The sequence below is a fragment of the Urocitellus parryii genome, chromosome 6, assembly GCF_045843805.1.
Source record: "Urocitellus parryii isolate mUroPar1 chromosome 6, mUroPar1.hap1, whole genome shotgun sequence".
Taxonomy (NCBI): domain Eukaryota; kingdom Metazoa; phylum Chordata; class Mammalia; order Rodentia; family Sciuridae; genus Urocitellus; species Urocitellus parryii.
In genome coordinates, this window is record NC_135536.1 from 109,233,435 (window position 1) to 109,245,556 (window position 12,122).

The 12,122-nt window shown below is 50.2% G+C and overlaps 1 protein-coding gene across 1 annotated transcript; it reads right to left on the bottom strand.

The window, feature by feature from the left end:
* Nucleotides 1-337: 337 nt before the first annotated feature.
* On the bottom strand, nucleotides 338-7,550 carry Pif1 (PIF1 5'-to-3' DNA helicase). The gene is made up of 12 exons (XM_026384892.2): nucleotides 6,984-7,550; nucleotides 5,640-5,772; nucleotides 5,428-5,553; nucleotides 5,154-5,307; nucleotides 4,936-5,050; nucleotides 4,744-4,850; nucleotides 3,362-3,501; nucleotides 2,956-3,062; nucleotides 2,111-2,198; nucleotides 1,826-1,971; nucleotides 781-972; nucleotides 338-397 (listed from the first exon to the last, which is right to left on the bottom strand). Exons 1-12 carry the CDS (start codon nucleotides 7,539-7,541, stop codon nucleotides 338-340), a joined length of 1,926 nt encoding a protein of 641 aa, XP_026240677.2. The 5' UTR covers nucleotides 7,542-7,550.
* Between the last annotated feature and the right edge of the window lie 4,572 nt (nucleotides 7,551-12,122).

Genomic DNA, 12,122 nt, shown 5'->3' on the forward strand with positions numbered 1-12,122 from the left:
CAACCTAGAGGGAGAAGCATTAAGGACTCTTTGGCTCTATGTCCATCCCTTGCTGAGAGCTTTGACCTCTGACACCACTGGACCCATTCCCAACTGGCACAAAAAAGGTTACTTCTGATCATGGAAGGAGTTTACCCAGGACAAACAGGAGAAATTGTGGCACAGCTGGTAAGTGAGTGGGAGGCACTCTTCCTTTAGTCCTGCAAGGAGGCTGAGAACCCCCAAGAGGGGACAGAGGAACACTGGTCTCCTCCACCAGTTACTCCTTGGGGCCTTGGTCCACTAGGGAGCTGCAAGTTGTGGAGATCATTCTTTGTCTTCTTTTTACAGCAGAGGCTCAGAGGTTTGGGTCCATGTTCTCCTGGTCTGAGGCTGCATCTTCATCATTTGGAGACTCCTGAATCAGAGCCAAAAAGCCCAGTCACAAGCTTTTCCTGTTCTCTAGGCCATAGCCTGGGGGGCCAGCATTTATTTCCTCCTACCTCCATCCCCAAAAGAGCCAGTAGAGGGCTCTGCCACCCCAGGGTTCTATTGGGCCTTTCCTCTGTCCCAGCCTGCCAAAGTCACAGGCCCACCACTAGGTGACTTTTTTTTTTTTTTTTTCAATAGTGTAGGGGATTGAACCCAGGGTCCAGTGCATGCTAGGCAAGTGCTCCACTACTGAGATATACCCCCAGCTCTTTTAAAAAAGATTTGAGACAGGGTCTGGCTAAGTTGTCCAGGCTGGCCTCAAACTTGCCATTCTCCTGCCTCAGCCTCCTGTGGTTGATTCCTTCTTACCAGATGGAGGTCTCTGCCCCGCCGCAGGGTGGCATAGTAGTGCAGCACACGGGGGTCACAGTGAACCACCATGGGGTCAAAGTCTAGTACACGCAGGCCCTGTAGGCTGCGGGCCCGGGAAAGGGCCACATAGGCTTGACCACTGGCAAACACACGTCCCAGAGAGATCTCCACACAATCTAGAGACATGCCCTGGGGGATGGAGAGACAGAGAGAGACAGTTTAGTCTGGAGTCCCCTGTACCCAAGAGCTGATCCTTCACCAGCCCAGTGACTGCCCCCAGATCTCCTCACTCAGTCCAGAGAGGCTCCAGCAGAGGGAAAGCCTAACTGCAGACGGGGTCTGAATACAGGGGGACATGGATGGATTCAGGGTAAGAAGTGGGGGGGGGGGGTGAAAGGAAAGAGCTCAGGCTCTAGGTCACCCAGGTGTGAAACTGAATCCTGGCTCTGACACTCCCTAACTGTGTGACCTTGGACAGTTCCTTAGTCCCTTAGTGTTCTTCTCTGAGAAAGGAGAATGATTATTAATTACATGTACTTTATATAGTTTTGTGTGTGTGTGTGTGTGTGTTTTTATACTAGGGTTTTAACCCAGGGGTGCTTTACCACTGAGTCACATCCCCAGGCCTTTTTATTTTTTGAGATAGGGTCTTGCTAAATTGCTTAGGTCCCTGCTAAATTGCTGAGGCTGCCCTTGAACTTGGGATCCTCCTGCCTCCCAAGTCACTGAGATTATAGGCATGAGCCGCAGCACCCAGCTTCTTACTGTTTTTGTAGGGATTAATGTATCTGGTAGTGGCTCAGCAAATGGAAAAAGCAAAGAGGAAGTGACTTATATCCTTCCCTGGAGAAGGGCTGCGAAATCTACTAAAGAAAGGTCTATTCTGAGGACAGCAAGGAAGAAGGTTTATTCTACTCCTGATCTGGAACTTTCCATTTAGGTCACAGGCTATAAGGCCTTCAAGGCACACAACCTAACATGTCCCAGGTATATGCTGTCTACTCTGCCCTGCTGTGTCCCCACTCCCTCACTGAGTGGTCACCTGGCTCTTGTGGATGGATATCGCCCAGGCCAGCTGGAGGGGCAGCTGCTGGCGACTGAGGAGTTGGCCCCCAGTGGCCTGAACTGTCCAACGGTCAGCATGGATGACCTCAGTGACTCCACACAGGAAGCGCACTCGGGGCAGCCCTGAGGAAGGCACAGAGAAGTCCCACCTTTTAGTCCTGCTTCATGGCTGAGAGGAGAGGTCTCTGGCCTTTTCCTCCCACACTTTCCCCAGGCCCTACTGCAAACCCACACAGCACAACTGTCCTTCCCTATCACTTACCTCTCCCTTCAGTCTCGAACCCGACTACTACACCTCGGGCTCCGTTCACCAGGCCCCTGGACACAGCTAAATTCTTCACCAGCATCACCTGAGGGGAAGGAGGACTAGAGAAGTGGCAAAGGGCCCATCCTTACACCTGGATCAACTCTAGCAGTCACTATCAGAGGCCAAGGGCAGGGGGTTATCATCAAGGGGTGCCCAGTCCCAATCCTAAGCTCTGCCACCAGCTAATTCTGACCCCTGGGGCAGACAGCCTTAATTCCCAGGATCTCAGTTTCCCCTGTGTCAAAGGGGAATACATTTGCTCAGTTTGCCTCAGGAGGAAGAGGTAAAGCCTGTAAGGTCACCTATATCACTGGGCTACAGAAATGATCAGATCTCTTATGGGGCCACAAATCTTGAGGGATGGCCCTTGGGTCCTGCCACCCTGGTCTCAGCCACACTGTGCCTTTGTTTTCCCTGTGGGTACCCTCTGGGCCCAGAGGAAAGTCTCCCATTCTGCTCACCCCACTGTTATGGGAGGGATGAGGACTCAGCCATCTATAAGGTACATGACTAAAGACAGCCAGGAGGGAGGTGTTTCAACCCCGATTTTAGAAACAAGGCAACTGAGCTTCAGCAAAGGGAACGGACTTGCCCAAAGTGACATAGCTTGGAGGACCTCCAGGAGTAAGAAAAGGAGGGCAGTGGAAAACTGAAGGTAGAAAGGTAGGTGGAAACCAGATGGAGGTTTTTGTGAGGTCACAGCTGGTGCACTGGCTACAGAATGGCCTGGGCAGAGGGATTGGGGAGGCTCATACAAGACAGTCCAGATTGCCAGGGTCTAGACCTAGTTTCCTACTCACCTGGGCCCCCAGCTTTAGCTGAAGGAGCGGGCCAACAGGACACTGGGCATCCAGGGTCCTGGCTAACTCAGGGTTGCTATCCATAGCCTCAAAGCTATGTACCTCACCTGGAAAAAGAGAGATGGAAAAACAGGATTATGAATCATTGACTTGTGGCTCAGCTTCTAAAACCACATATTAGACCATGGTATGGGAGATAGGCCGCTCAGACCTAGTAGGTGCTTTGGAATCAGTTTGCCCAACCTCTTAAGATCACAGTTACATCTGCAAATGTAAGGGCCTTTATGGTCACAGAGGTTGAGACCCTGGATACCCAAGTGATCCTAAAAGCCCAAGCTGCCTGGGGGCCACACCTGCCTGATGACCCCTCCCAGCTGGTCTTACCTAGTCCTGGATCTCTAATTACCTGGCAGCTCCTGCAGCCGTTTCTCATTGGTGAGGGCCACGTCATCCTGGTGGGTGCAGAGCCTTGTGGCCACAATTCCGTCTCGCCCTACCTTGTGGGTAGCTGTGGCCCTGAGCTGGCAGGTCACCTCATCAGAACACCTGTGGGGGCTGGGCTATTAGGGCAGAACTCACTTACACCAGAGGAGGTGGGGAACATGGGCAGTATGGCCTGAGCAGCAGGCTATAGGTCAGGCCTGAGAACTGGAAAAGGGTACCAGAGCCAGATATGCTGGCTCCCAGGTTGGCCAGTTTGTCCTTTTTCCACTTGGACCCCAGATATGGAGAATGAGCATGGGGTTGGGGTGCTAGCTGTGATCATATGTGAGTGCCTTTTCTGTGTCTGTTCCCCCAGTAGGAGCTGACCAACATCCCACCCCAAAGTGTTTCTGAGGAAGCTGGAAATGAGGAGTGAACATAGGCCAGAGGTTTGCAGGCCTGGGACAAGGCACTGATGTAGATAATACTGGCTACCCTGTCATCAAATGGCCCTCCAACATACAATTTTCTAGCCACTTGCCTGCTGCCTTGGATGAAATAGCTAGCCTGTATTTCTATCTTCTCTCGTGTCAAGCCACTTTTCACACTGAAGCCCAGATGCAATAGCCACCAAATAGGAATAGCTTGGAACCTTCTCTGCCTACACTGCCACTTGGCCTTTCCCACATGTGTCAGTGTGTGCTGTGCTCCCTCCCCACCTGCTTCCCAAATTTACAACAAGTTTCCCCAGGCATAGACTCTCTGCCACCTGAGTCCCATCCCAATCAGACCTATCTTTCCAGGTCCAGCTCTGCTCACCTTCCTGGCCTCCTTTCCACTTCCACCTTAAGATAGGCACAGCACTTTAACCTTGACCTCAGCAGGTAGATGTCAGGTACATAACCTTTCCTTCCCTACTAATTGACCCTGACCCTACAGGGTCCCAGAGTAGACGGAGCTTGGGTTTTAAGACTCAGATCTGGGTTCAAGTCCCAGCTCAGCCACTTACTGGACATAAATTTGTATGAGTCACCTCACTTCTTTGACCCAGTTTCTGCATCTGGAATGGGGATGTTGACATTTCTGAACCCCTGCATGTCCATTTTCTTCCTTGATACCTACTCTATGCCAGCCTTTGTGTTGGGTGATAGGAATTCAAATCCAAGGGAGGCTGGGTCCCTCACTTGCAGGGATCATGTTTTTGGAGTCATCGACTGCCATTTGTCCTGAGTTGACCAGTGTCCTGCCTAAAACTCCTCTTTTAGTGGACTACTTACTCCTGAGAACAGGCATCTCTCCTCCTACCCTGGGTCACTGTGTTTGGTTCCTCACCCCATGGTCCCTTCTCTTTCTGCCAGGGCCTACCTGCCTAGCCTCACAGCCTGCAACAGAGAGATGAAGGTCTTGTCCGCCTGCCTCCACACTTCAGTGAGCTCCAGGGTCACTGGCACACACCTCTTCCAGCTCTTGGCCTGTTTGGGGTAAGGGTGGGGGGTGGGTCAGGGAACACAGCTAACCCCGCCCCCCGGGGGGGCAGGGCCAGGGGGTGAGTGGTACCTGGAAGCAGAACTGAGGGGGTTGGGAGCCCTTGGTCACTGGTGGCAGCTGCAGGAAGTCCCCACAGATAATGAGCTGGATCCCTCCAAATGGCTTGTTCTGCTGGCGGACAGCTCTGGAGGGGAGCAGGTAGTGCTTTAAAAAAGCTAAGTAGACAATTCCACTTGGGAAATAACCAGATTCTGGCCTCAGTTACTACCCTCACCATATATACTAACCTGGCCACAGCCTCCAGCTTATCAAACAAGTCTGCCTCCACCATGGAGATCTCATCAATGATCAGCCTCTGGCAGTTCAGCCAGGCCTGCCGCACGCCTGGCCGCTGTGCCAGAGCCACACACTGGGCCAGGGGAGCCTTGCCTGAGCCGATGCCTGTGAATGAAACTACTCATCCTGAACTGAGACCCCAGCCCCCATCAATGCTGCCCTCCTTTCCCTCCACCCCAGAAGTCTGACTTGCTCTTATCTCAAGCCCCAGGGGCTCCCACTTACCTGCAAAAGCATGGAGGGTAGTGCCCCCAATGTGGCAGGCTGCCACCCCAGTGCTAGCAGTGGCCACTGTGCCTGTGGGGGGCAGTGAGCCCAGGATCCGCTTCAGCAGATATGACTTCCCAGTCCCTGGACAGGAGGCAAAGTCAGGGCTGCCTGTTCTTCCATCCTACCTCCCCACCCCGTCCCCTCCACCCCTACTCTGCCCCTGCTACCTGCGCTCCCAGTGAAGAAAATGCTCTGGCCTTTTAGGACAACCCTCAGCACTGCAGCCTGTTCCTCAGAAAGCTGTGTCTTGGTGGGGAGCAAGCTCAGCCTCTTCACAGGCAGAGGCCACCTTGGGGCTTCCTGATGGAGACAGGGCTGTCTCAGAGCCTCCTCCCACCTCCCCAGACATTACTCTCCCACCCTTCTTGATCTGTGTTCAATACAGACTGTTGGCTTTCTCCCTGGGTTGGCTTCACTCCCTGGTACCCTAGGACAGCTCTGGTTCACCTGGAGATTTTGCCAGTAACTATTGGGTCTCTCCTCGTGCCCTGAAGATCCCCAGTGTATGGGTCTGGATCCTCCCTCAGCTTCCTCCTCTGGGTTCCTTCACCTTTCTGGTTCTCTCACCCAAATTTTCTTCTCATTTCTCCTCCTATTCCAAAATTCTCGCCTCAAAATATCCAAGCAAAACCCTGCCCAACTAAGGCCCCTTCTTGTTCCATCTCTAGCTTCTCGCCAGCTTAGTCTCAAAACCCTGTGGTCATCAACCAACCTGCCCCAGTCCAAAAATGGTTGTCAGTCCACCAGACATGTTTCCCTCATTTGAAGGGAATGTTGACTGTCCAGACACTGTTGACTGCTTCACTTCTCCCCAAATACAATAATATACTCCTAATTTTCCTTTTTTTGTGTGTGTATGTGTGTACAAGGGATTTGAAACCTGGGATGCTTAATCACTGAGCCACATCCTCAGCCCCCCGCCCCCACTTTTAAATATGTTTTATTTTGAGACAGGGTCTTGCTAAGTTACTTTGGACCTTGCTAAATTGCTGGGGTTGGCTTTGTACTCAAAATCCTCCTGCCTCAGCCTCTGGAGCTGCTGGGATTATAGGCGTTGGTCTATTTTGCCTTCTTCTTTTTCTTTTTAAATTTACTTTGCCTTCCATTTTTTTAAAACTGTATTGGACACAGTACCTTTATTTTATTTATTTGTTTTTTAATGTGGTGCTGAGGATCAAACCAGCGCCTCGAACATGCTAGGCGAGCGCTCTACCGCTGAGCCCCCTACTTTGCCTTCTTAAATCGCCTTTTCTGGCGTTCTCTTATCTTTTATTATGGCCTGGACTCTCATTACCTGTTCTTGCTTATTCAGGTTCAGGGCTTATATATGGGAAGCACAGAAGAGTCCAACGACCCTGTCATACTCCATGACCTATGGCATCTCTGAGCTCACAGCTGTTCCCTGAATATCGCCACAGTCTAGTCCCCCACACTTGGGCCTCCTTAGTCTCTTCCATCTTAATGATTAAGCATACCTAATCCCAAAGACATGCCCATTCTCCCGTTCTCACCATGCTGGGCTTGGCTCCAGTCCCGGGTTCCATCGGCTGCTTGACCAGCGTGGTGTCTAGAACCCGCGTTGCTGCCACACGCCGCAGCTCCTCCGGCTGCACTGGGCTGATGGTGACGAAGTCGCGGGGTCGAGGGCTGAGCAGCTTCGCGCGGGCGGAGGCAGGCCCGGGACCCGGGTCCGCAGCCAGCTTCAGACGCAGCGTGCGCAAGAAACGCCGCAGGCGGTCCGGGGGGCAGTCGGAGAGCAACAGCTGCACGGCTCCCGCCCGGGGAACGGCGTCTGCTGGGAGCCTCAACGTACTGCGCCCCGCCGCGGCGAACCGTGTGAAGAGACGCGCGGCGCGCAGGGGGAAGCAGCGCGGTTGCCCGGCTGGCCCCGGAGCCTGCAGCCGCAGCATCAACTCACGGCGCTCGTTTCGACCCAGGCTCAGCTCCGCGGTGCGTAAGGTCTGGCGTTTCCGTGGCTGCCCTCCTGGGCTCAGCTCTTCCACCGCCACACGGCACCGCAGGTCCGCGTGGTCACCTTCCGCTGCCGCCACCTGGGTGCTCGAGAGCATTGCTACCACCTCTGCAAGTCTGCGAAGAGACCGGAGCATAGAGGTCACAGAGATTCAGGATATAATAGGTGGTCCGTAACCGGGAACCCTGTCACACAGGGTCATGGACATTCTCACTGGTAACACAAGGAAGTCACTAGAAACGGTAAAAGGTCCCTGGGGCTAATCGAAAGCCCACTCTAGAAATATACTCTAGGGGCAGCGTCAGAAACTGAGAAACCTCGGTTGTCCTGCTAGGACCCCGCATTTCATGGGGGCATGGGCGGAGGAGGAGGATGAGACAAAAAGGCCTGCTTTGCTTTGAGACCCAAAACCAGCCGGTAATCGTCATGGCCCTCTCTCGGAAAATCAAGAGAGTCTCAAGTGTGGAGATGGGAAAGGGACTTACATGAAATGTGCGCCTTCTGTTTTCCAAGTTAGGTTTATGGATAGCCAGGCAGGTCTCTATTACAGAAGTGAAAACAGACTGAGAGAGACAAACTTTTTTGCCCTTGACTAGTAGGTCTCACGGTCAGTGTGATTCTAATGCCCGGAGTTTCCCACCTCCAAGGTGGGGGTGGGGTGGAAAATATTTGGCAAAGGAATTCACAGGTAAATCCCGGGGTCCCGGAAAACCCGGAAACCGTGCTCCCTCCGTCTGACCCACTCATCTGTACCTTCCCGACGGGGACCCCTACAAGAACCAGATTCTCTGCCTCCCATTTCAAAGGTCGAGCAGGAACTCACTTGTGCGGGCAGTCGCAACAATAAACCGGCAGACAGGCGAAGCTGACAAACTAGGAACTTTCAAATACTTGGGATAGAAAAATCAACCTATGACAGGTCGGGTCTTTAAATCCTTCAGCCAATCAACAGCGTGGGCGTGCCCATGGGGGCGGGGCTTTCGTTGGTTCCCACTTCCAGAAGCTTGGGTCTGAGAATCGCACACCCGAGGAAAGTTATTTGTGATACCCCAGTTTACTTATATGATTGAGCGTGGTGTAAGGAGGCAGAAACTGCTTTGATTGGCTGCTTTGATTGGCTTGAACTTCTGCTCCAGTCTCACAATGCAACTCTGAAGTTTTGAGAATTATTCTATCAACACCCTCCCTCTTACCCCTAGCTCACACGCTGCGGCTCACTCAGTTTCCACTCAGTACCATTGTTCACTTCCGAGTAAATCACCCCATGGCTTACCGAGTCCCCTATCCTGCCCCACAACACTCTTCACCCTTCTCTGCCCTTTTAAGAATCTTTTTTTTTTTTTCATTTGTCTTTCCCTCCCTGCTGATGCCCATAGGAAAGGAACTCTGAAATCTGTGCCAGGTATCAAAAGGGTATAAGAAAAGGAAGGATTCCCAGGCTTCAGGGAATTCTTTTTTTTTGGGGGGGGGGGAGGGCGGAGGGGAGGGGTACTGGGGATTGAATTCATGGGCACTCAATCACTGAGCCACATCCCCAGCCCTGTTTTGTATTTTGCTTAGATAGAAACTCTCAGAGTTGCTTTTGCAGAGGTTGGTTTTGAATTCGCGATCCTCCAGAGCCCATGGGATTACAGGCGTGTGCCACTGAGCCTGGCTCTTCAGGGGATTTTTTTTTTTAATTTTGTTTTAGTTGTTGATAGACCTTTATTTTACTTATTTATATGCGGTGCTGAGAATTGAACTCAGTGCCTCACATTTTTTTTTTTAAAGAGAGAGTGAGAGAGAGAGAGAGAGAGAGAATTTTTTAATATTTATTTTTTAGTTCTCGGCGGACACAACATTTTTGTTGGTATGTGGTGCTGAGGATCGAACCCGGGTCGCACGCATGCGAGACGAGCGCGCTACCGCTTGAGCCACATCCCCAGCCCAGTGCCTCACATTTGCCAGGCACATGCGCTACCGCTGAGCCACAACCCCGGCCCTTCAGGGGATTCTTATCCCTCTTGTTATACTGGATGCTCTGAGAATTTGTTTTTAAATTCTCATTCTCGTTTTTGCCTCGTCAAAACTTGGAATGACAAGCTAAAAGATTTTTACGGGTGAGTACAACCACATCATTTTACAGATAATGATAGCTCCCATATTTCTGTGTGTGTGTGTGTGTGTGTGTGTGTGTGTGTGTGTGTGTGGTTGAACCCAGGGCACTTAACCCCAGCCATTTTTTTTTTCCTTTTAATTTTGAAACAGAGTTCCCATTGAGTAGCCTAGGGTCTCACTAAATTGCTAAATTGCTGAGGCTTGAATTCCTGTTCCTACTGCCTCATCCTCCAGAGCTGCCAGGATTATAGGCATTGGCCTAAGGGCCCAGCACTTTTCTTTTCTTCCTTTTTTGGTACTAGGGTTTGAACTTAGGGTACTAGACCACTGAGCCACAGTCATCCCTATTTTTTGTATTTTATTTAGAGATAGGGTCTCACTGAGTTGCTTAGTGCCTTGCTGTTGCTTAGGCTGGCTTTGAACTGGTGATCCTCCTGCCTCAGCCTCCCAATTTCCTGAGGCTGGCCTTGAACTTATGATTTTCCTGCCTCAGCCTCCCAAATTGCTGGAGTACAGGCAAACACTACCACAACTAGCTAACAAAACTTTTAGAAAATTTTCTTCATCAGTGTTGTCTTGACATATCGAGTACCTGTGACATAGGTTTTATTTTTTATTTTTTTAAATATTTATTTTTTAGTTGTAGTTGGACACAATACCTTTACTTGTTTTTATGTGGTGCTGAGGATCGAATCCAGGGCCTAGGGCTTGCTAAGCAAGCACACTACCACTGAGCCACAACGCCAGCCCAACATAGGTTTTATGTATAAGTAAATAAATTTACAGATGTAGCTAATAATTTTGAGTCCAGCGTGGTGTCCCATGTCTATATTTCTACCTACTCCAAAGGTGATCACAGGAGGATTGCAATTTCCCAGCCAGCTTTGGCAACTAGGTGGGACCCTGTCTCAAAATAAAATTAAAAGGGCTGGGGATGTAGTTCAGTGGTAGAGTGACTGTCTAGCATGATCCAGGCCCTGGGTTGAATCCCCAGCACCAGAAAGTAAAATTGAGATATGGGGATTATTCAGAGAATCAGAGATTTGACAAAGGAAGAAGACCAAGAAGGGAGGGAGGGAGGAAGGCAGAGAGAGATATGTTACTGTTACTGCTGGCTTTGAAAATAGAGGAAATAGCACCTGTGATGCAACAGGTTTCTAATCCTAGGAGCTCCAGAGGCTAAGGCAGGAGGATAACAAGTTCGAGGCCAGCCTCAGCAACTAAGCAAGGCCCTAAGCAATTTAATGAGTCTCTGTCTCAAAAATAAAAAATAAAAAGGACTAGGGATATAGCCCAATAGTAAAGTACTCTTGGGTTCAATCCCCAGTTTAAAAAACATATGTAGAAATAATTCTTCTTCTCCTCCTCCTCCTCCTTCTTCTTTTTCTTCTTCCCAGAAATTGAACCCAGGGGTGCTTAACCATTAAGCCAATCCCAGCTCTTTTATATTTATATTTTATTTTGAGACAGGGTCTTACCTAATTGATTAGGGTCTCTCTAAATTGCTAAGGCTGGCTTTGAACTTGCCATCCTCCTGCCTCAGCTTCCTGGGCTTTTAGGTTTTACAAGTGTGCACCACTGCGCTTGGCTACATAGTAATTCTTTGTTTTTTTGGTACCTGGGATTGAACTCAGGGTACTCGACCACTGAGCCACATCCCCAGCCCTAATTTGTATTTTATTTGGAGACAGGGTCTCACTGAGTTGCTTAGCGCCTTGCTCTTGCCCTGCTGAGCTGCTGGGATCACAGGTGTGCGACCACACCCGGGTTATAGAAATTCTCTCCCTCTTTTTTTTTTTTTTTTTTTTTGTGGTGCTGGAGATTGAACCCAGGGTTTTGTGCATGGGAGGCAAGCACTCTACCAACTGAGCTATACCCCCAGCCCTATAGCCCTATAGTAATTCTTTAAAGAAACAGTAGTGATAAGAAACAAATACAGTCTCACAGAAAGTGAGAGTTTTGAACCTAAGTAGGCTTGAAAAGACTGTTTGTTCTTCCCACTACCTTCTGCTCAAATAGGCCTACCACATATGCAGTCAACTCTTTCCTCCTCTGTAGTACCACAGCCTGCTTCTACAGAGGCTCTTGAGAGTTCCACACAAGTTTTCCCATAACATTTTTTCTTTTGACATTTATAAACTTTTTTATTTTCCTTTTTATTTTGTACTGGGGATTGAATCCAGGGTCCCTTTGCCACTGAGTTATATCTCCAATACTTTCTATATTTTATTTTGAGATTGGGTCTCTCTAAGTTACTGAGCCTGGCCTCCAACTTTCAGTCTCCTGCCTCAGCCTCCCTAGTTGCTGGCATTTCAGGCATGCACTACACGTTTAGGCTTTAATTTCTTTTGAATACATATCTAGGTAAGAAATTCTGGGTCGTTGAGTAGGTGTAATATTCAGTTTTATATGACTCTGCCAGACCTTTTTCCAAAGTAGCTATACACCCACCCAAGCTTTGCAATGAGCAGCAACTGTGACTCCTTAAGGGACTCAAGCCCTAAAGTAGATGCGACCTCTCTGGAGGATTAACGGTCCTTGGGCTCCGCCCTCCTCCCTGCCCCAGCGCCGCCTCCAGTTC